Source organism: Genypterus blacodes, unplaced genomic scaffold (genome assembly GCF_046128005.1).
Source record: "Genypterus blacodes isolate CSIRO-AG114 ecotype Tasmania unplaced genomic scaffold, CSIRO-AGI_Gbla_v1 ptg000240l_1, whole genome shotgun sequence".
In the NCBI taxonomy this organism is placed as follows: domain Eukaryota; kingdom Metazoa; phylum Chordata; class Actinopteri; order Ophidiiformes; family Ophidiidae; genus Genypterus; species Genypterus blacodes.
In genome coordinates this window covers 863,302-885,029 of record NW_027467038.1, presented here as the reverse complement: position 1 = coordinate 885,029, position 21,728 = coordinate 863,302, and the positions used below count along the sequence as shown (strand labels likewise).

The 21,728-nt window shown below is 45.5% G+C and overlaps 2 protein-coding genes across 3 annotated transcripts; one reads left to right on the top strand and one right to left on the bottom strand.

The window, feature by feature from the left end:
* Window positions 1-4,967: 4,967 nt before the first annotated feature.
* On the bottom strand, window positions 4,968-13,892 carry cygb2 (cytoglobin 2). The gene is made up of 3 exons (XM_076171181.1): window positions 13,669-13,892; window positions 6,159-6,390; window positions 4,968-5,132 (listed from the first exon to the last, which is right to left on the bottom strand). Exons 1-3 carry the CDS (start codon window positions 13,890-13,892, stop codon window positions 4,968-4,970), a joined length of 621 nt encoding a protein of 206 aa, XP_076027296.1.
* Window positions 13,893-16,648: 2,756 nt separating this feature from the next.
* LOC143016630 (uncharacterized) lies at window positions 16,649-21,454 on the top strand. Of its 2 annotated transcripts, none has more exons than XM_076171042.1 (7): window positions 16,649-16,779; window positions 17,855-17,977; window positions 18,297-18,438; window positions 18,523-18,631; window positions 19,045-19,135; window positions 19,730-19,915; window positions 20,486-21,454. In XM_076171042.1, exons 1-7 carry the CDS (start codon window positions 16,743-16,745, stop codon window positions 20,611-20,613), a joined length of 816 nt encoding a protein of 271 aa, XP_076027157.1. In that variant the 5' UTR covers window positions 16,649-16,742; the 3' UTR covers window positions 20,614-21,454. The 2 variants fall into 2 exon arrangements, with proteins under 2 accessions (XP_076027157.1, XP_076027158.1); XM_076171043.1 differs by having other exon boundaries at window positions 19,730-19,932.
* The last annotated feature ends 274 nt before the right edge of the window (window positions 21,455-21,728 follow it).

Genomic DNA, 21,728 nt, shown 5'->3' with positions numbered 1-21,728 from the left:
GCATCCAGAGTGCAGATACAAAGTCACTTTTCCCATTCTATGATGAGCTGTGCGGTTTGAATAAATTACTGCATGGGTTTGAAAGAGGAGCATCTTCCTCCCTGCATGAACCTCCCACTGGAGCCTCAGACGCCCGGAGTGTCGAGCAGCAAACAGGCAGCCATTAATCATTGATTAAGAGCGTTTACATCACTCCCCATTTCATCTCCTCTTTTTACTGAAACGGAGGGACTGGCACACACACAGTGTTTGAAGACCTGGAGGCGCAGGGGATGTGGTGTGCTGGGTTATCTGCTACCAGGACCCCAATGTGAAAGTAGAGATGAGAAAAAACACAAATGGGAAAGATTTATATCCGAAGAGTCGATTAGATTTGTACTCTGTGTCTAATCGCCGTTGTGCTGAGCTTTGAGATGTTTCCTTTGCTGTCATCCACTCAATATTGCTGCGTAGAAGAGTGGGGTCAGAAGAGTCAGCTGAGGTCTCCTGGCGGTGATTTTGGTTATCTGAAGGTTATCCTGCTGTCGTTCTGCAAGATTTATGCAGAAATGTAAATGGTTTCAGGCTTCCTGGTGATGTAATCTGGTGTAAGGTATTTCTTTCATGAGCATTGCACAGGAATGACTGCGAATAGATGATTTGGTTTAAATAGACTGCGCTTTGTTGTCTCAAAATGATTCTGTAGACTTGGTTTAACCTCATCAGATCTGGATTCTGCCTTCTGTATTAATATAGTGGTTCACATAAAGCGTGTGTGCGTCATGCAAACATGTACACAACATCTCCATATTCAGTCAAAGGTATATTTGCACTCTCATCGCTTCATCAACCATCAGTGCATTTCAATTCTGCTCCTCAAGCACCGCAGCGCCGCGTGTTTTCTGTCTCTGCTCTGCCGAAGCCTGATCAGTTAAATCTGTCAGGTTCAACCAATCAAGAGGCTGAAAGCACAAACTCGCACCTGATTTATTTGATCATTTCTGAATAGAGCGGAGAGAGATGGAAACTCTGCAGTGCGGTGGAGATGGAGGCCCAGGTGTGAGAACCACTGATGTCATATTTGCTGCTTTGTTCTCTAATATCTGAATTCATTTGTGTTTTCTCCTCTGAAGTTGAAAACAGAGAAGTTTACAGCTACAGAGAAGCTTTCAGGAGAACAAACCCATAGCTTCTGACCTCTGTAATGTGATTACAGCTACAAGTAACATAGTTCAAGTTACTCTACTACACACCCTCCCAAAAAACGTGTGTAGTGCCTAAAATGGCCTGTTTTTGCTCAGTGTGCACAGCAGTGTTGTAATAACGGATTTAGTTTGACACATTAAAGCATTGCAAAGAACACGGATAATGCTTGTATATTTGGAAATGCCTAAAAAAATGTTGTTAGTTAGACTTTAAAAACTGAATCATAGGATTGGACAGACAGACAGGTTTTACAATATGTTTTTATTGATGATCATGAATAATTTTTGCCCAGATCTGCGAAGGTACATGTGTGTGGTTGGCGGTGCAAACATGCTTAAACACTACAAAGCCACTGCACTCCTTCCAACCAACAACGCCGTTTACATTAACATCATGATATACAGTATTCCAATACAGATATAAAAAATATAAAGTCCTAACTTTTCAACTCGACTGACATGTCACAACAGAAACACGTATTTGCACATATATGCTGCGATGCCCTTATGTACTGGAATCATACTGTGCAGGAGGAAGCGGAATGCAACGGGGCTGAAATTCTTCGTAGGCATGTGATGAATGACAGCAGGGGTATAAGTTCAATGTTACGGTGTGTGAGACGGGTGTAAGTGTCTTTGTTGTAGCCTGTCAGACTGTACGGTGCTATGAACGATGCTTCAACAGCTTGTTTGTGTCATGGTAGCAGCTAAATTCTGAGGTTTTGGTTTAAAATGTTGCTAAAAGTGATAAAACGGACACCGGTGTCCCATACTGCCATCACCATTTTGGACTGAGATCCGTTCCTGTTCGCTCACTATTGTTAATTTTGGTGTCGTTCCAAAATCACTCGGGGTTTACGATGAGTGAAAATAGTGGATGGAGTGTGAGTGTGTGAGTGTGTGACGGGTTTCACACCACACACACACACACACAGTTTTTAATAAACAAGTACTCTGCTTAACAATAATATTCCTGAATCTCAAGCTGGTTAAAGAGAGCAAGAGGCCTCAGAGCTCAAAGAGCACCGCAGAATCTTTCCGGCGGTGGATTTTCAAACGGATCGTCGTCGGCCGACAGCAGCTTTACTGGCTGCAGAGCTCTTTGAGCCAAAGTGGAAATAGTTTTGCGCGAGGTTTGTTTGACTTGTGTGTTTTGATAGACCTCAAAGCGTCTCATTCGTCTGTCTTATTAGCGCTGTGTTGACACGCTTACGACTCTCCAGGTAAACTCTAACTCAACTTGTTTAGTGGAAGCTTTTAATGATCTTCTGCAAGAGCTCAGCGGTCACTTCTCAGAGAGCTTTAAGGGCGTAATTTAAAAACTACTGACAATGTTTAAAGCTCTTCTTTGAACCCTCTACTCACTCTCCTCCCTCCGTGTCCCAGGTTCAGAAGACTGTAGACTAGTAGATGGTTTATCAAACCCTAGATATCAGGATGTCTAGGGTTCAAGACAGCTTTTCAGGTATTGATTTGTCATTTTGTTGTCGTCTACTTCTTTGTTTGGGTGTATGGTTTTGCCGGTCTATATTTTGTCGATCTGTTTTTTTGTTGGCATGATTCCTCGCAAAGTTACCAACTTTGCCAGTGGTCCAACTCTTTTGAGCCTTGGCGGAGGTATGCAGTCTAATGAATAGTTTGTGAAATTTAACCGATTTGTTGAACCCATTTCCATCAGGTGAATAATTGATCCGTATAAAACATTGTCTGATGTGTGATGGAGTTAAGATACGATGAAGCCGCGCCATCTGCCCGTTCTGAATCCTTTTTTATCCTCCGTGACGCAGACCGAACACAAGCAATGGGATGTAACACTAGATGAATGACCAAATGACGAGGAGAGGAGACTCATTACTTCCTCATTAATGCCAGATGCCGATGCCAAGGGGGACCAGATGGGAAATACTGGACATGGCTAGAGCAGATGCAAACCAAAGATTGGATCTAATGTCCATCCTAAACAGATTTGCTGAGTGTATTTGGGAAGAGACTGCAGAGAGACGCACACATGAGGGACTGCAAACAGGCCAGCGCGTCGTCTCCAGCCTCTGATTAGTCTGCTGATGGTGAGATGAGGTTAAGCAAGGCAATGGATCAGAAAGAATACAGAACGGGCAAATAATGAAGTGTGATTAAATCCCGAAACCAGAGTTTAGGAAGAGGTGGTGATGAAAAAGGAGCTAATAGAGGACATCTTGTGATTTGGGTTGTTTTGTCATTTTCGTAGCCGGCGGAGGTTGAAGCCCACAGAAATTCATCCAATTACAAACTCCACAGGTCCTGATCTGACCTGAGAGCTCAGAGCGGGGGAGTGTGGGCTTTTACAGATGGCACCTACAATTGTCCGTTTTTGCTCAGTGTACACAGTGGTGCTGCAGCAAGTGAGGTTGTTAATGGAACTCTGGGTAAGATGTCCCGCTTAAGCTTCCAGTGTTGCCCCGGTCCAGATTTGTGTTGTGTTCTTTTTGGCATCATTCCTTCTGTTGGATGTGTCAGAGTTCCAGTGAAGGAAATCTAAAGCCCACATGCTTTCGTCAGACCTCCGGCACGAGCATCCTAAACCCTTAATGGAGCCTTTAATGCATCACGTCTCTGTGATGGGGCTTTGCTGAGGTAAACTAACTGACAGGCTGACTGTAAATATTAGCATGGGGGAGGTTACATCTTGTCTCTGTGTTAGTGTTGACGTGTGTGTCGGCGTGTGGTTGTTGATTCTGTCCACCTGCTGATGTTTTCCATCTCACTTTCACAATGAGAGTGCTTGCATGCCGAGTGTTCAGGGGAAGGGAGGTGATGCAAGAACACTGTTACCCGGGACTTTCAGCAAAGAGGCAAAGGCTCTCAGGAAGTCAATGAGTCGTAAACAAAAGCAGAAGTGTATGCGCACTTGCCCACTGTACACTTATACAAACAACACCTCAGTAGAGTTAAACAAGACATTAAGAGCACGCAATGCATTAATAGAGAGAGCGAGAGAGAGAGAGAGAGCGAGAGAGAGAGAGTGGGGTGCAGGTCCCCTAAATACGAGGATACAGTATAGTAGCAGGACACGTAGATAATCTATTAACAGTCAGCAGCTCCATGGTCCCATAGCCGGGGCGTCCCCCCCACCCTCTGCCCCCCTGGCAGCTTCACACTCCTCCCTCGACACGTCTCTATCTGGTGAGGCGCTCTCATAGGCACGGCTTCACCCCGAGATGTCCCTCTCTCTCTCCCTGCAGCAGTCACTCTTCATCTCAAACATTACAGTCAAAATCTGCAATATTTAGTTTTTAATATATATCTGTGTTTACTATGATACTAACGATTAACAGAACAGAGCTTCAGTCTGTACCCACGTGATTAAAGGGGACACATACTGTTACTTTGCCATTTATAAAGTCATATAGTCTCAGTAATTAAACCCAACATTGTCGGTTTTCACTCGGTGTGACCGAAGGGGTTTTTGCACATTAAAGCATCACAAATATTCCAAACACTGGCCCCTAAATTTGCTGCTCAAATCCACGGAAAAGGAAGTGAGAGAAGTGATCTATGGAAAGTGCCGAGCAGAAACACCACAGCAGTTAATACGCAGAAGATGCCACCAAAAAGTCAAACAAACCAGTAAAACAAACTTGATTCATCTTCTCCGTGTCTGTGAAAACATCCTCACACACCTGGCAGTGCCGCCCTCTTTCATTTACCAAAATACGGGCTCACACACACACGTCATTTCCCCCTTTCCTTTCACGTCATTAAGTCCACTTGAAACTCCTCGGCCCCCCCCTCTGTTCTTACTCTTCACACGGCCGAGCTGGACACCTGGAGCCAGCCCACCTCTGTGTAGGCGCCGGTCACGTGCCAGTACACCGCTCCCATCAGTTTGACCCACACCATCTGCACCTCTGCTGGGAAGAACTCTGGGAAGTCTTCGGACAACACCTCCAGCAACACGCCGCTCAGGATCTGAGAGGGAGAGGAGGAAGGGTGAGTGAGAAACATGATTGAGAGAGAGAGAGAGAGAGAGAGATAGAAAGGATTCATTGTAATGGAAATAGTGAGAGCAGCGGGTGAGAGTTGAGGCAGCAAAACATGAAAGCGTTGGGCACAAAGATGAAGCAAATTAAACTAGAAATGCATTTTCCTGATGAATCGAATGCAAAAAATCCAGTGCATGAAAGATTGAAGTGTGAAGGTCGGAAAAATGTTTGAATGATATCTGTACCTGAAAGTCTGGAGAAGTTAGAAAGGCCTGAGAGTATGAAGGAGCTGAGGGAAATTTAAATGGATTTGAATAAGAAATGGCAAAAATCTGAAGCCTTTTAAACTGGCACTGGAAGTTATTACGTTTTTTTTTATTTTGCTTCTAGCAATCACAGCAATGATGACACAGGCTGAAAGTGGGAAAATAAGTATCTGAAGCTCATTTCTTCATCCGTCTAGATCTGGAGCCTGTTAAGCTGTGTTGTGTTCATCTTGCTTCTCCCCTCAGTGTTATAAGTTCTATAGCAATGTCTGGATGAAGTTGGCAAACTGGAGCGAGCGGCAGCCACTGGCGATACTTGAGCCAGTTGTGCACTGTTCAAAACCTCGGCTCCAAAGTGCTTCACACACCACGAGAGGAGCAAAGCACAGAACGTGATCGTAGCTGTAAACCCTCTGGGTGGAAGGCACTGAGGATATTGCATTTTAATTAAAATTTGTATCTGTAAAAAGGATTTGCTATTCCTCCACTCAAAAGCCTCTGCTGATGCTTGTGCGTGATGAAGAAAGCATTGTCTTCATGTTTTATTATCCTGTTAACAGCCTAAGGAGGGATTTGAAATACTGGATCTAATTTATTTATGATGGCTCATCATTCTTTCTCTTCGTTGCTCATCAGCTCGACAACAGCAGTTGACATTTCCAGCTGTCAAAGCTAAAGGAGCACAGATGAGGAGATAAAGAGCACACGGCGCTGTTAGAGCATCAGATGGTGTCGTTCGATCTCACCTTGAAGTACATGGGTTCCACCTTGTGTTTGATGGCGTGAGCCTTTCCCACCAGGGCCAGAACAGAGGACACCTTCTCTGGGTCGTGGAGGTTCTCCACCACTGTGTTGATGGCGTTCATCACCCTGCGAGCGTGGTGCCGCAGCTGGCTGCTTCGCTCCATCTCCTCTGGATCCTCCATGTCCTGGAACTGACTGAAGTACTGTTTGGCTGAGGGGAAGTTCACAAAGAACCTAGAGAGGGACATTTCAGAACTGTGGTCAGACACTTAGACGCTCTTATTCAGCAAGGAAGTCAAATCTAACAACTCTATTTGGGACTTGAGGTTTTTTGAGGCCAATCCCTGCAAGATGAGGCATTTGTCAGTGAGGCATCAAACTTAATGAAAAAGTTCAGGCATGCGTATCCAATTAACAGCTGCAATTTGTGCTCGAGCAGCAGGTCACACATAAGTTTGGAATTCAGCAGGATAAAACGATTTTGACCCATTTTAATCATTCACAGATAGAGATCCAGAAGCTGTAGCATGAATTAGCATGATCGGTGAGGTAATGAGGCTTAACATGGGTGAAATCAGAGCAGGGTTGATAGAAACTGCACAGCTCAAAGCGACACGAGTGTCAGTGATGTGGACGAGCTGTTCCTCGGCTCTTTTCATCCTTTCACCCTTTCCGCGCTGCACCTGCAGGGCCTCGTACACAGCCTGCTGCGCTAATGGGACTGATGTGATAGACGGCAAATGCAGAGTGGCACCCAGTTCTTGTCAGACCTCCTCCGTGTCTGTTGCCTGGACGACGTATTACAAAATCATATTTTTTAGTATGTGTACCAAAACATATGATTTTGTAAGTAAAGTGTGTGATGTAATGCTGCCTGTAAACACCACCAGACACAGACACACACAGACACACAGACACAGACACAGACACACACACACACATTCACAACAGGATAGTTTGATGGCATCAGCACTGAATGCACACTTCAATGACCTCTACTCCATTTTCTGCACAAAAAAAAAGGGATTTGTTTGTTTCATCGATGGCTTTTATTCCCATATTCCACAGGGGAAGAAAAAGAAAGAAGCTGCGTTCAAACCTCTGTTGTTAATAATGGGTGACATCCAAAGCCCCAGTTAGGTTCTGGATGAAGGTCTCACTAATGAGAGCTGAATGGTTTGGTAGCAGGAAGCAAAGAAATATAGTTGCTGTGGTTACCTGCAGTTCATTCAGTTAGAACAGTGGTTAAACACTGTGTTTGAAGGTTGTTAGTTGTTAGAGACAGAGATGATCAGACTGGACACACACTCAATCATTCAACATCAGAGGCTTAAGAACACAACTAAACACACACACATTTCTGGCATATTGGATCCATCTCTACCTGTGGACCTGAGATCACTCAGTGAGCCTCGTCAACACTTTGTCCATCTCTCCCTCATTATCATTATGATACTTAAGAGGAAGGAAAGTGAAATCCAATACCAGACCTGAACCAAACCTCACACCACTAAGGCACTTAAGCTACCAAAACAATCTCTCATAGACACAACCACCAAGTACCAGACTCACGAGGAAGTGTTTGGCCAGAAATGACACAAACAGCCTGAAGGTAAAGGCAGATATAAGCATTATTGTCATTAACATTATTATTCCTATACATAAAATGCTGGCAGTTAAACCTGAGCAGATGACAGCTGTGACATCAAATATGATTAACTGGGACATTAAGACATTAGTTGCAAATCTAACATTTGACCAAAACATGCGGGCGCTCAAGCTTAAAAATCGGTCGACAACAGCTGGAGGCTCTGAAGTCGCAATGTTTCACATTTCATGGCACTTATTAACAAAATTTGACCCGCAGTCAGTCAGTCTGCAAATTATATCCTCAAGGCCTTTGAATGCACCGCCGTGTCATGAGTGCTAATCAATCTCATGTGATTGTTTTCAGTATGCACAGATTTTTGGCTGCCAGGTGAACAAATGATGCACCTTTTCATTTCTGAATGGATGAGAATCCACCTATGCACCATCTGTTTGGCGGGGCTGAACCCACATTATGGCGCCGCATCGCTGATGAGTGTTAAGTCTGAGTCTCATCGAGTGTAATTGGATGCAGGTGTGCCGATGAGCGGCTACCAGGAAAGACACAAACTGAAGGCATAGACGCTCTCAGTTTAATTAATTAGATAAAACCGTATCTTACTTCATAAACCTCCTCTAAAAATGTACAATTAAGGTGACTTCTGCGAAATCTAACTAATTTGAATGCTTACAATGATTTCAGCAATATAAGTGTGTCAGAACAGAGATGATGTGACATGTTAGGACAGGATGTGACGCATCAGAAATGGAGCTCTTGCCCTGATGACCACCAAACCTATGGGAGGTCTGTGTGTGTGTGTGTGGGTGTGTAGGTGTCTAAATGCCAGATATCTATTTGCTGCAGGACATTTCCTACCTGCCTTGATCTATACTGAGATCAGGACAGGGGACAGGGCCAAGCAATCAAATAGACAGAGAGGAGAACAATAGTGGGCCACGCTAATTCACCATTGTTGTTGTGTAACTGGCCCGAAGATGAAGAATCAGCTAACTGTGAGTCGGCGTCTTCAGAATGATCCATCTGGAGAGCATTTTCAAAAAGATTAGGTTTTTGGGGGGTTTGAAGTGTGGAGGGAAGACCAGAACTGATAAAAAATAGATGCATTTTCAAATAGATTGACGCTAGTCTGGTTGGCCTGAGGAGATGAGTGACCCAGAGAAACCTGAGATAACAACCTGAGCAGGAGATCAAAGAGGAGACTCATCACTGGCCCTGGTAGGGAGGGCGGTGGATAAACCAGAAGCCCACAAACTTTGTCCAAGGTCAAACCACAAGGATAGAAAGTGTTGTCAAACAATCCACACTGCACAGAACAGGCAAGTGTTACAATAGTCCAACAACATTCGAGGATGAAGTCAGACTATGGATCCTACAAGCTTTTAACCAGAGCATTTGAAATCTCATTTCACAACAGATTATGATGTGGTACAAAACGAGGAATACGTCTGAGTCATGTTTGAAGTCGAGCCAGTGTTTACAGTGAGAGTTATTTTAGCCGGGTGTAGTAAATCCCATTCGCCAGGCACCATAGGAGATGTAAGACAGAGAATATGTGAATTTGTCTTGGGTTGTGGGTATGAACAGTTGTTTCGACGTAGGGATTTGTTCACACTCGTCACAGCTGACACAACGCAGCAGCTCGTTTAGAGAGAGGGAAGTGTGTTTGCCACTGCACAACTTCAGTTTCCGTCAGCCAGGCTACTCAGGCTTCATTATGAAAGAATGTTAAGTTATATTTACAGACAGAAATGCCAATAAAAAGCAGATGGACATAAATAAACGTACACGAACGCATACACACACTCACGCACTGACCTACTTTCCTTCTTGTCCGTGCTGCAGATGACTGGACTTGCTACTCTAGTAATTTCCCGGTTGGAGTTTGGCCCTCGGCATCTCTGTTTCTCAACGTCTACTCTCTCCAGATCCTGTGGCATGCCGGGCTGACAAAGGGCTCTACCTTGCCGGTGGTGCTGCTAGCCCGGTTCTCCCAGCTGTCACGATGCATATTCACTCTTTTCCTTTAGTGACAAGGATTTTATACACCACCTTGTGCCTTTTGTCCTAGTTAGAACAGCATGAAAAGAACACAGTGTTTGTCTCGGTGAGGTTTCCTTTAAAGTGTCCCATGCTATTTTGTCATTTACTGTTACTGTGCTTAAGGTTAGCTTATGTATGTTTGTCTCAGCCTAGGTGTGCCTTCAGTCCTTTGTTTTGGTCCATTTGCACATTTCATTTGGGAAAACGTTGAGCCGTGGATAGTTTGTGATGCTTACAGCACCATCGTCACATAGATGCAAAACAAAACATTTTACCTTTACTAGTGCAGAAACCTGCGGCTCAATCCAACTAGTGACACCCGGACGAAAGGCATGCTCTCACCACAGAAACGTTTTTGGGACAAGAAACCTTCTTCAGAACTTAAGAATTATGAGGGCTTTGGCACTACATGCTCTAGGAACAAGTGTTCAAGATCAAGTATTCCTGAACCCTTTCTGCTTCCTTCTCCAGGATACCTACTCACAGATGGTTCGAGAACTACAGGGACAACAACATCACTGATTGGTCAAAGGCAAGCTTCCCCTGGTCAACGTCAGTCTCTAGCAACATTACAGCACAGTCCCTTGCAACGATTTCCTGTCATCAGTTGGTAAGTTGTGTGTGTGTGTGTGTGTGTGTGTATGTCGTAGGATGCAGCTATAGTAGCATAAACAAGCTCTAATTGACATAATCTTTACATTCCTGTAAGTGTGCAGCAAATGTGAACCACTCTGATCCAGCATCTACTCTGGATAGTTCCCTGTAAGTTAGCTCAGAATTTTTAATGTGCTTGTACCCTGGTGAAGCCTCTTGACAGGTGAGAAGTGACTGGAGCCTCCGTGGCTGTGTACACCTTAAACCACTCTCTCTCTTATGTAATGTGTCATGTATATTCTGGGATCCAAAGAAGTCTTATAATTCTGTACATCTACAGGTGTTGATTGCTTTTTTGCCTATTGCGTGCATGTAAAGTGACAATATAGGCAACTTTCCCATTCTATACCATGACCTATGCGACATGAGACTTAGACTTAGACGAACTGCTTTAACTCGTATTATACAGCAAATATCCAGTCCAAGTGATCCTGAACTGTAACATGTTAGACTTAAGTGGACAAAAGTCTCCTTAGAGAGAGGGTTAGAGTCATTGCCGTGTATTTTGATCTAAACTGTAGATTTGTCCAGATTGAGACTTTCGGTATAGAGATGTGATGCTCTATGTACACAGGGACATGACCAGAACCGTTGTGGCCCCCGTGTGAGAAGAGCAAGATTGTTTTTATACCTGAGAGGGCCGTGAACACTTTGCTGCACCTGTCTCTGAATTTCAATGAAGTCATCAAAGCCAAAGCAGCCGTTAGTGAAGCTTGTTAATCACGCTTTGATAAGAACTGCATGGTTTCATAATTCTTTGGAAAGCCAGGAAAATCCTTGAGCCACTCTTGAAGGACGTCTTACCTCTCACTGTCCAAACTCTATGACTCCATATTAGGTTATGGAGTCGTGTAAACTTCTCCTGTAAATGGATTTGTGAATATGAGCTTCCATCCTGCAGTGCAGCACCCAACAATCGCATTAGAATCAAAGTGTTGTGGGTTTGATTGCGTCCACAGAGTTGCCATATGCGTTGCTCTGCTCACGCCCCGGGGTGCTCTCACTCTTTGGTACAATTGAATTTGTACGCATTGGTGAGACGAACTGAGGCTATTTGTCACCGTCTCTTCTACCCCTGCACCCAAGCAGATGGATAGTCATGCAAACGCAAATCCGTGTTCACATGTGCGATAAAATGCGTTGATCTTGACAAACACTGTAAGAACTCAACCATGCGAGACTTTGACCCAGCATGAGCCTGAAGTTATGTTAGGTAACCAAGAGACGACCAGACAAAGGCTGATGAGAGGTATACACAAACTACACGGATTAAGATTATTAATTCAACTTGACACAATGTGTTATCCTAGGAACCATTTTAGATTCTACTCCAGGTTAGGCAGCATCTGATTGGTCAGGAACTGGGAGGACATCACCGATTGGATGCAAACTTGCAGGGGAACAAGTCCGGAAAAACAAATGTGATACTTTAGGTGCTTGACAGCTTGAACACATCATGAAAATTTCATCTTTTCATTAGAGAGAAAGAGAGAGGGAGAGAAAGGGAGAGAGAGAGGGAGAGAGATTCTAAGAAGTGGGAGAAGCGACAGAGGAGAAGGCAGATAGCGAGGCATGGAGAGAGACATTTAAGTGCCAAAGCTTGTTGCTGTCATCCACTGATAAGAGCACGACACACACACACACACACACACACACACACACACACAAAGGCTCTTCCAGTCTGCCCCTTCCAGTCGCTGCCTTAGGGATTCTTGTCACCTCAAACTGAAAATCATTTTCCCCCACTCACATCTGTATCCGAAGGCTTCGACTCGCTGTCCATTCTAACAAGCACACACACACACACACACACACACACACACACACACACACACACACACACACACACACACACACACACACGCACACACAGACAGTTTAGCTGGGAGTTCTGACTGGATCTTCTTTTATATACAGTATGTATCTATACACCTAATGCATAAATTCAAAACAAGCCGTCCCGCCCGGTGCTGCGTGGGTCTGCAGCCCCTCAAACACAAAAGCTCTGCCTGTTCCAACTCCAGGGTCACAGAGAGATGGAGTTGGATTTAAACACAACACAGTGCTTATAGGGACATCTGTCCACAGATCAGAGATATATCAGGCATACATTTGCCGTATTCACCATTTCTAACATCTCAGTGTTATTATTTTTTCGTCTAGTGGGAAAATATTGGAAGTAAGTGGACGGTGGAATGGTTGAATATTTCTACAGCATCTTAATGACAGGGGAATGCAATGTTCCTTCACTATGCCTGTCATGGTTCAGTTAGTGCTGAGAGGGTGTGTGTGTGTGTGTGTGTGTGTGTGTGTGGTTCAGAAGGGAGAAATGTGTTAGGGATTCAAACTTGCACACGCTAAATGCCCTGAGGATGTCTGGCGAATAAAGAATAAAAGGGCCAAGCAAACTCATTGGGTAATGATTCTAGGCAGCAAGATGAGAAAGCAGATGAGACATAACAATAACAAACTAACAACAAGGCAAAATAATCAGATATATGACAAGCAGCGATCTATTATACGCTCCAGGTTCTGCAAGACTGAAGGAAATACAGTGTTTGATTCTGTCAGTCAAACAGAACCGAACCTCATATGGACCGAGTCTGAAGTGATGCGTTCACTGATCACATATGACCACGATCACACAGAGCCGCGTCTGTCCTGCGGCTCGTTAGAGGGGTGAGGATCTGGACTTTGGCAATGTTTTGACTTCAGCCTGATGGTGGCGCTGTAATAACCACTTTGCATTTATAACGTTATCTTTCTTATTTTTTATTACCATAACTCACGGAATCCAGGTTCTATAATTATAGAATGTTTTGTGAAACTCTTAAATTGTCACATTGATATTTGTAGGAGGGAGTCGTCACTTTAAATGTCTCTCACTTTAACACAAACGCTTCATAATCACACAACTTGAAAAAGAAACACTACCAATGGAAAGCAGAGAAAAAGACGATAAGTTGTGCGTCTAAATCAGGAACACTGGATTACCAAAGCCTCTCCCAGCCTCCCTCTGCCTCTGCCTGTGCCTGTGTCTGTGTCTGTGTGTGCTGCTTTAGGTCTTCAGGTGCTTATAAACGCACTCGAGCATAAACATTCATCTACTATTCCACAATAACCTCGCTAAACTTGGTGCGTCTGTACTTCACAACTTTCCGCGGGCGAGAGAAACGCGCCTCTCCGCGGGGACTCGAGCACAGACCCACCTGATGAGCACGGAGACCCCCACGTCCTCGCAGTTCTTGTACACCTGCGCCCACGTGTCCTGGATGATCTCCCTCTCCGCGTCGGTCAGCGGCTCTGCGCGCTCCGGACGCTCCTCTCGCTCCACGTCCACCCTCCGCACGCCCAGGAGCTCCGGCGGCTGCTGCGGAGGGAGCGGCGGCGGAGGCGGCGAGGGCGGCGGCGGCGGAGACTCCCGGTGAGACATCCTCCTGCGGCGCAGCAGCCCGGAGGCTCCCAGCAGCGCCCGCGGGAGGTAGGGAGCGAGGGAGGGGGGGAGGGAGACGGAGAGCTGAGACCCCACGGCGGGAGCTGGGAGAGGAGAGGTGAGAAGAGAAGCGAGAGGAGAGGAGGAAGAAGTGGACGAGGAGGTGGAGGAGGAGGAGGAGGCAGCAGGCAGGCAGGCACTCCTCACAGCCCCCCAAAAAGAGAGAAAGGGAACAAATGAAGCCCCCCACTACCCAGCCGGATCCTCTCACTCACTCTGTCTGTGCTTCTGCCTGTCTGGTCCTCCCCCAACTGAAAACTTCTCTCTCTCTCCCTCTCTCTCCCTCTCTCTCTCTCTCTCACTCTGATCCCCTCTTTCCAGTGGAGGAGATGAAGCATTCAAGGCTGTGTGTGTTTGAGTGGGTGTGTGTTGTGAGGACCTGATGGAATGAGAGAGGGGAGGCGAGAGAGAAAGAGAGAGAGAGAGAGACAGAGGTGGATGGAGCATAAGGGTCTACATTCTCCCCCTTCAAGCACACACACACACACACACACACACAGAGGAAAAGTCCTCTCTCTGTGTCACTATGGTTGCGATACTGAGTGAGTGCAAGTGGCAGGGTCAAAGGGCACCTGTGTGTGTGTGTGTGTGTGTGTGTGTGTGTGTGTCCTTCAGCACAAACTCTTTCTGGTCACAAAGGCGGCTGAGGTGCGTCGTCGGGCTAAAGAGCAGGAAGCGGTGACGCGAGGTGGGAAAGTGAATGGATGTGAGGAGCGAACATGAGACGCTCCAAATGTTTCCTCAGCTTTGCCTCTGGCCACATCTGCAGATATCACAGCAACAATGTTCCGGCAAATTCAATTAATTTCAAGGCAATTGGCAAAACCAGAGGTCATTTCAGTTTAATTGCATATGAGAAAATAGCAAAAGTCTGCTTCTTCTTCTCCGGTTGAATGGAGCTCAATGTAAAACGTTCAGTGCTCTGCTGATACCTGATTACAAAGCAGATGGGACCGAGCGTGGGCTTGAATCAGCCCGTTAATCTGAGGGGATCTCACCCGAGCTGCAGGGTTCGCTCGCCTGTCGGTTCTCTCTAACTCATCGACGTAACCACCACAAAGGTCATTTAGTCTGTTTATGATCAATGCTGTATTACTATAACTAAAAGAGATTCTTGTGTCTTGTGTCTGAATAAACAAACCAAGACAAAAACATGAAATAATCCCACTCCTTTACTTTATTCTCCACTCTTCCCTCCCAGTAATGGACGGCAGAGCAGGTCTGGATGAAAGTCATAACCACAGTTTAAGATGCAGATTAGATTTTGGTTGAGAGAACCCTGAGTTGATGTATCTGCAGGAAAAAAGCGAGGAGGTGAAACGTTTATCTCTCTCCAATCTGCCGCCGAGGTATTGAAAACGCCACATTTGACATTCCTCGTCCGAGCCTGGCGAAAAAAAAACTGGCTGGAGATGTTTGATAAACTGCCACGGAGACAAAAGGAGGGGAAGAGCGACGTGGAGGGACGGCGCCGATGACAGGTCTATTATGCCACCGAGGCGACTGGAGGAGCCGACAATCCGGAGATGGAGCTGTCACTGCGTTTTGTGAAATGGCATGATTTCTGCGCCACACCAAAGGGTGTCACTCTGTCACTCACCGAGACGAGATGAAATAACTCGCTCAGACGTCGCGCATCTGTCATCGTCTGTCAAGCCAAAGCTCAGAGCGTGACGGGAGATGCAGGAACACATTATTGGGACTCTGCCAGTGGTCGGTCCCTTAAGTAAACTTCCTCCTCGTCTCCCTGCGTCTTCAGTTTGTAATCAATAATCAGTGACTGTGTTTAACATGATTGTGCATTTTTGTGGTTCCTTAGATTAAAAAGACATCTCAGGAAGCTTTTCTGACGGAATGACAGGAAGCAGAGACACGACCCAAGGCATAACAATGTATTTAAGGTAGTAAAACACTATACACCTGTATGTAATCACACCTGAGGCCGTCTCAGTCACTTAGGTGTGTGCATGTCACTGTTACTGACACGGGTTGTAGAATTGTCAGAAATCCTCTTTACACTCTGTTGGGAACCTATAGATTGAGTGGTCTGTGTAAAGAAACGTGTCTCTGTAGCGCCCCCTACTGTTGGAATCTGATTAGCGGTAAAAAGAAGATTGAGCCCAAGAAATACCACTGTTTACCACAAGCGGCATGACAGCAGTGCAGCAGGTAGGAAGGAGGAGGAGGAGGGAGTTGATGATTTTGATAAAAACTTTTTTGCAAAGCTGTCTTTGTGATCAAGTTTATTTGTATAGCCCGATATCACATACAATGTCTCCAAGGGCTTTACAGACAAACAACATCACGAAAATTCCCGACCCAGCCCAAAGCTCTCAAGGAAGACGAGGCAAAACTCCAGAGAAAACCTAGATGGATAAGGAAAAAACTGTAATTTTCTAATGCACAGACCTCTGACCTGATAACACACCATACTATGAGTCACAGACTAAAACAGGACACATTTGTTCATTAACAGGTTTGTTTAGATCGAGGTGGAGGGAGTTGACAGAGCTTCATGTCCAATTACAGAATCTGACGTGTAGAATCGGCGGAGTGCCTCTTTAACTGCTGCTCTGCTCGCCCAGGCAGGTTCATTGTCCAGCAGCTCTCTGGCTCCATCTTGTGGCCTGTCACGGCAAGTGCATCCAAACCAGGAGCAGCGGCTCCAGGGTTCTGCCGGATCCTGATTGTCCGCCAAGTTGAGTCCCTACACGTCAGTGTGAAAACCTGTACTGGTGGGTGGACGTGTACAGCGCGCGTCAGGCGGTTCCCGGATGTACGAACAGAAACATGGAACGGGTAGTGGTGGAAGTGCCGATCGGCGATGGTGAGATACTTTACCGACGTCTAACGCGTCTTTCACCGCGGACATGAACGTTTCTAGCCGTTTCTGCCTGTGCGTGTGTGTGTGTGCGTGCGTGTGTGTGCGTGCGTGCTTTGGTGCACAAACGCTCCTCCTCCTCTGACGCAGTGAACGCGCGGTAGCCTCGTCAGGAGCTATGGGCGCTTTACGGTGTGTGTGTGTGTGCGCGCCGTCTCTATGCGTTAACTGCCGCTACGGGTCAGACGTGCAGCTCGCCGTTCCGGTGCGTGAGCAGCGAGGCGGCGCTGCTGTCAGGCTGCAGCGCCGCCGCCGCTTTGGCACGTTTACCTCTGCTGCACCAAAACCCAGGCCCCAGCCACATAATGGGACCTGGAGTCACATCAGATACACAGTTTATGTTTATGGAGGAGCAGAGGGGAGAGGGGAACCAGGGGCTGGCAGGAAATGATGAGGAGGATTAAACTGTTTGATAAAAACCTGTATGAGTCACAGAGCACAAGTTTAGAGCTGCTTAGATGAGATCTATCTATATTTATATGGTTTTTTATTGACTAAAATAGAGTTAACTGCAGTGTCGTCATTCCCCCCAAGTATGACTGCTGTGTCATCATCATAACAATAAGCATAAGGATTGTAATTATTTAGTAATGGGATCTATAAGGAAAGCTCACAGCCAAGAGGGGGAAATGTTTTCCTTTGCAACAATTATCATCATGAACTTCACTTCAAGTTTACAATAAAACACACTCCAGGGTAAAAGACACAAAGAACCAGAACACAACAGGACAGTTAGAGCCAAATAACCATCACATAAATAATCAAATCATCGCATTGGGGAAGAAGTTTTTTCATGAAACTACTTCTTTAAAAGAGATGATACACTGATGATTGTTATGATGTCAGGAGCTCCACAGGTGGGTGTAGGAGGGCCTCAGTGTCTTCAGAAACCAGTAGATAGCGGCAGAAGATAAGAGCCTGAATCAGCCTCAGCAAAAGCTCATTCAGGATCAATTTAAACTGGTGAGATGAAATGAACAACAATGTAGCATTCTTCTTTCTTCTCTTCTATTCTATTCAGGTTTCTCCCTGGCCGGTCCTTCACCAACCCCACGAAAGCGTCAGGTGCGTTTCTCGGCCCGCCATGACATCATCCTCTTGCGGGAGGTCATCGCCCAGAATCCCTTTGCTTCCAAGGAGCCAGGTGGGAGCCTTTCATCCTATGGACTTATCCCCCCAACATGCAGGGGAACCAGGGACAAAAACCAAATCAGATCGCACAAACACACACACGCGCGCGCACACACACACACACACACACACACACACACACACACACACACACACACACACACACACAATTTGCACAAATCCCCCATCTCTTATTATGTAGTAAGGACCGTTAAGGCTTCTTTTGCTTTAAAGTCTTTACAGTGTCTCTTCCATCACATTAGTTGTATGTTTATAGTACTTTTTTGTTGTTGAAAAGTTTGGGATCGGTGACGCTTCTCCGTCCTCCTCAGGGCGGATCTGGGCCCGGGTGGCTGAGATCATCACAGCGGCTCTGCAGGATGAGAACTTTGAAGTGGACGCCAGGAGGTGCAGGGAGAGGACCATGCTGCTGCTGGACTACTACAAGAAACAAGACTTCCCCAGCCTGCGCAGGTTGGTGCATCAGAATAATGACCTGATGCATCAGAGACATGAATGATGGCATTGAAACCTAATTGAATGTTTGGTTGTGTTCAGGTTTGGCACAGAGAGGCTGTACGCCCAGAAGGAGGATCTGCTCCATGAGGTCTTAGAGCTGGAGGCTGAGAAGGGGCTCCTGACCAGCGGGGAGAGGACAAAGTACCAGGTGTGTGTGTGTTTGTGTGTGTATCAGCAGGTAAAGTCATGGATAGAGCTAACCTGTGTATGGTGAGGAGTATCCAGTCTCCACCTGAGTTGCTGAACGTTCCCTGTACCAACTTGGTTCATTCCATGTTGCTCCTCATGGTGGCATCCAATCACAACACAAGAAAGCTTTCATTTTCATTTCCCACTGCTGCTGTTATTACTGCTGTTTGCTTGAGACTTCGACTCCTGTCAGACTTGAAACTTGACTTGGGCTTGTCTGCTATGAGACTAATAGTTCATTCAGGATTCCCTCAATTATGACTTCTGCTGCCAAAACCACTCTGTCAATCACAACACAAGTATGTATAAAGTTACCAGTCATTCTTCTTCTTGTTGATATAGAAACAGTGGTGTTGATCTTCTCTTTCACAGGATGATGAGTCAAGAACACGGGTCATGGAGGAGCTCACTGTACCAGAGCAGGACAAACCCAACATCACCCTTACCCATACACACACTGCAGGTAGGACAGGACAGGAAATGGCACTTTCCCTTTGTAGTCAATATGTTTATGATAAAAGAATGCTTCCAGGATTAGAGTTTAAGGTTTAAGATTGTATTCATGTATTGTGTTTCATTGATAATATTTCCTCAATAATGAGAAAATAGGAGTTTGAAGTTCATGGTCTGATGTTGAAGTGCCTCAGATTTGCTGTGATTGTGTTTTAAATTTGAATCCAGACGAATTCAAATGTTATTGCAAATACTGGAGGCGCTGTGATGAACCTGCCTCTCCACAGTGGGAATATTTGTCTTAACCTAATGTAGATATTTGTCCTCAGGTGTGATTCCAGATTTGTAAACTAAACCAAACAACGCATCACATACAGGAATAATAAAATGTCTAAATGGAAAAGTACACAATCAAGGGAAACCTTTGCATTTGTTGATCTAATCCCAATCAAGAAGTTTGCAAACAACTATGAAGCAGCTGGAAGGCTTGAGGGTCTTTGTTTCTACTCATGAGATTCAGTGTGTGCGTGCCAGCTTCCTGTATCTCACCCTTTGACATCCTGTGAGGGAGAGGAGGATCTTTACTTCTTTACTTTCACGGCAGATCCAGACGAAGATGGCGAGGAGCTGGCCCAGCTCTCACCGGCGCCCACAGCCAAGCGGCCCTGCCAGTGTTGCTGCCAGACGTACTCGGAGATCCTCAGCTTCCTGGAGAAACGCTCTGAGGCGGAGCAGCGTCTGAGGGAGGAGGAGCTCGCCCTCCGACGGGAGGAGCTGGAGATTCAGAGGAGTACGTTTGTCAGAACGGTGAAGATGTGATAACATTTTTCCCTCACAATGCACAACCCTAAGTCCCTCCCCTCTAATATCTTCATCCTCTGTCAAGATGATGTCGCTTTAGATGGAATTCAATGGAATTCGATTAGATAGACGAGACTTGGGTCTGAAGCGAGTTGCCTGGATTTTGAGGCAGATTGAGATTTGGATCTGGATGACATGAACATTTTTCACTTTCTTTCACGTTGCAAGTCAGGGCTTTTGTTGACACGTTTGCCTTTTTCTAATAAGCTAAAACACCAATTTGCACAAAAGGAAATGCAACCACTCCCATTTAAATCTATACTTGTGGGTCAAAATTCAATAACTAATAAGGCCTGAAATCATGCAAATACAACCTGAGACCTTATTGATGCAGGAGTATATAATCAACAATTACAGCTAATAGATGAAGACGAATGTGATGTCTGCCACTTGTTTCATCATCCAGTGAAGCAAGTAGGGCAAATCAAAGTGAAAACTAGATCAATTATTCCTTTTTGTCCAGGAGTTGTGATGTAACAGATTCCTTCTTCATCCTCAGGTAAGATTGCTCTGGAGAGGGAGCGTCTGGGAGCCGAGAGGAAGGAGAGGGAGCGACGCTTTGAGCTGGAGAGCCAGGAGAGGCAGGTGATCTTAGACCTGCTCAAAGAGAAGGTGCTCAAAGGCTGACGGAGGGAAACTGCAACTCCGCGCCAGCTAATGAGGAAATGAAGGAAAAGAAAAACACAACAGGCCGCTTAAAAGGAGAAACACGGCACAGGCGAGCTTGAGGAAGCAGGAAGTGGACGGAGGGATTTCTGTTGGTTTGGTTTGTGTGAGGCGCTGAAGCAGCAAACTGATGAAGAGATTTGACATCAGGAGAGTGTTTGCAAATCTTTTTGTTTATCAGTCAAACAATTGAGGGACGTGCCTCAACGTAATCCAGAAAACAGCCAAAGGTGTGTGTGTGTGTGTCTGTCTTTGTGTACCTAAGAGACACGCCCTGTCTCTAATTGCACATGCCAGAATCTAAAGAGGGACTGAAGCGTTGCAAACCTTGTGGTATCTCCTCCGGATTGGAATGTTGTGAAGCTCCCCTGAGGTGTGGCAGCTCACCAGGCCTCATCAGCTGTTTCACCAGGGGCGCTGGAGCTCCTGATGTGTGTCCTCACGTGACACAAGCAGCAGCAGCAAGTGTTTGTGGGTCTCGATCACAGGATGGAAGAAACCATTGTTTCTGGAAGTTGTTGAGCGTCTTTAGTAAGGTTGTCCGGGCTTTTGTCCAGATATGTGGATTGGTTAGGAAATAGAGTTTAGTATGCAACCTTTCTCTCAAATACGAGCCAAGTGTTCGTCTATACGGTGTAGAGACTGCGGACACATTTTATATAGAAAGAGACATTATATATTTTAATAGAAATGGAAATACAAGTCTTGTACATATATGTGTGTTATAACGGTTCAAAGAAGGTGAACATTAAACAGAGGTATTGCTGTTGGCAGAGATGTAAAGAGCTAGGTTTGTATTGAATTAATAAAATAACTATATGAAACACAACAAACTTTCATAAACGGTGACATTTGATTTCAGAAAAGAAGAAGAGCAAACCAACTGATCTCCAGCTTCTTTTTAAAAAAACATGAGGTCACACACTGTTTCTGACCTGATGTGTGTGTGTTGTATCAAAATGATTAATTCATAAATTTTTCACCCCTTATCTGAGTTCTCCAGCTCCTCCTGGGGGATCCCAGCACATTCCCAGGCCAGAAGGAGGCATGTATTGGCTCCAGTGTGATCTGTGTCT

What these genes read in the sequence shown, in the direction of transcription:
- cygb2 (XM_076171181.1), bottom strand. Translation starts at nt 13,892, where the DNA reads ATGTCTCACCGGGAGTCTCCGCCGCCGCCGCCCTCGCCGCCTCCGCCG. An exon ending in GGGGTCTCCGTGCTCATCAG is followed by an intron (nt 6,391 to 13,668) that starts GTGGGTCTGTGC and finishes GTCCCTCTCTAG; the next exon opens with GTTCTTTGTGAACTTCCCCT. An exon ending in TGGAACCCATGTACTTCAAG is followed by an intron (nt 5,133 to 6,158) that starts GTGAGATCGAAC and finishes TCTCCCTCTCAG; the next exon opens with ATCCTGAGCGGCGTGTTGCT.
- LOC143016630 (XM_076171042.1), top strand. Translation starts at nt 16,743, where the DNA reads ATGGAACGGGTAGTGGTGGAAGTGCCGATCGGCGATG. An exon ending in GGAAGTGCCGATCGGCGATG is followed by an intron (nt 16,780 to 17,854) that starts GTGAGATACTTT and finishes TATTCTATTCAG; the next exon opens with GTTTCTCCCTGGCCGGTCCT. An exon ending in GACTTCCCCAGCCTGCGCAG is followed by an intron (nt 18,439 to 18,522) that starts GTTGGTGCATCA and finishes GGTTGTGTTCAG; the next exon opens with GTTTGGCACAGAGAGGCTGT.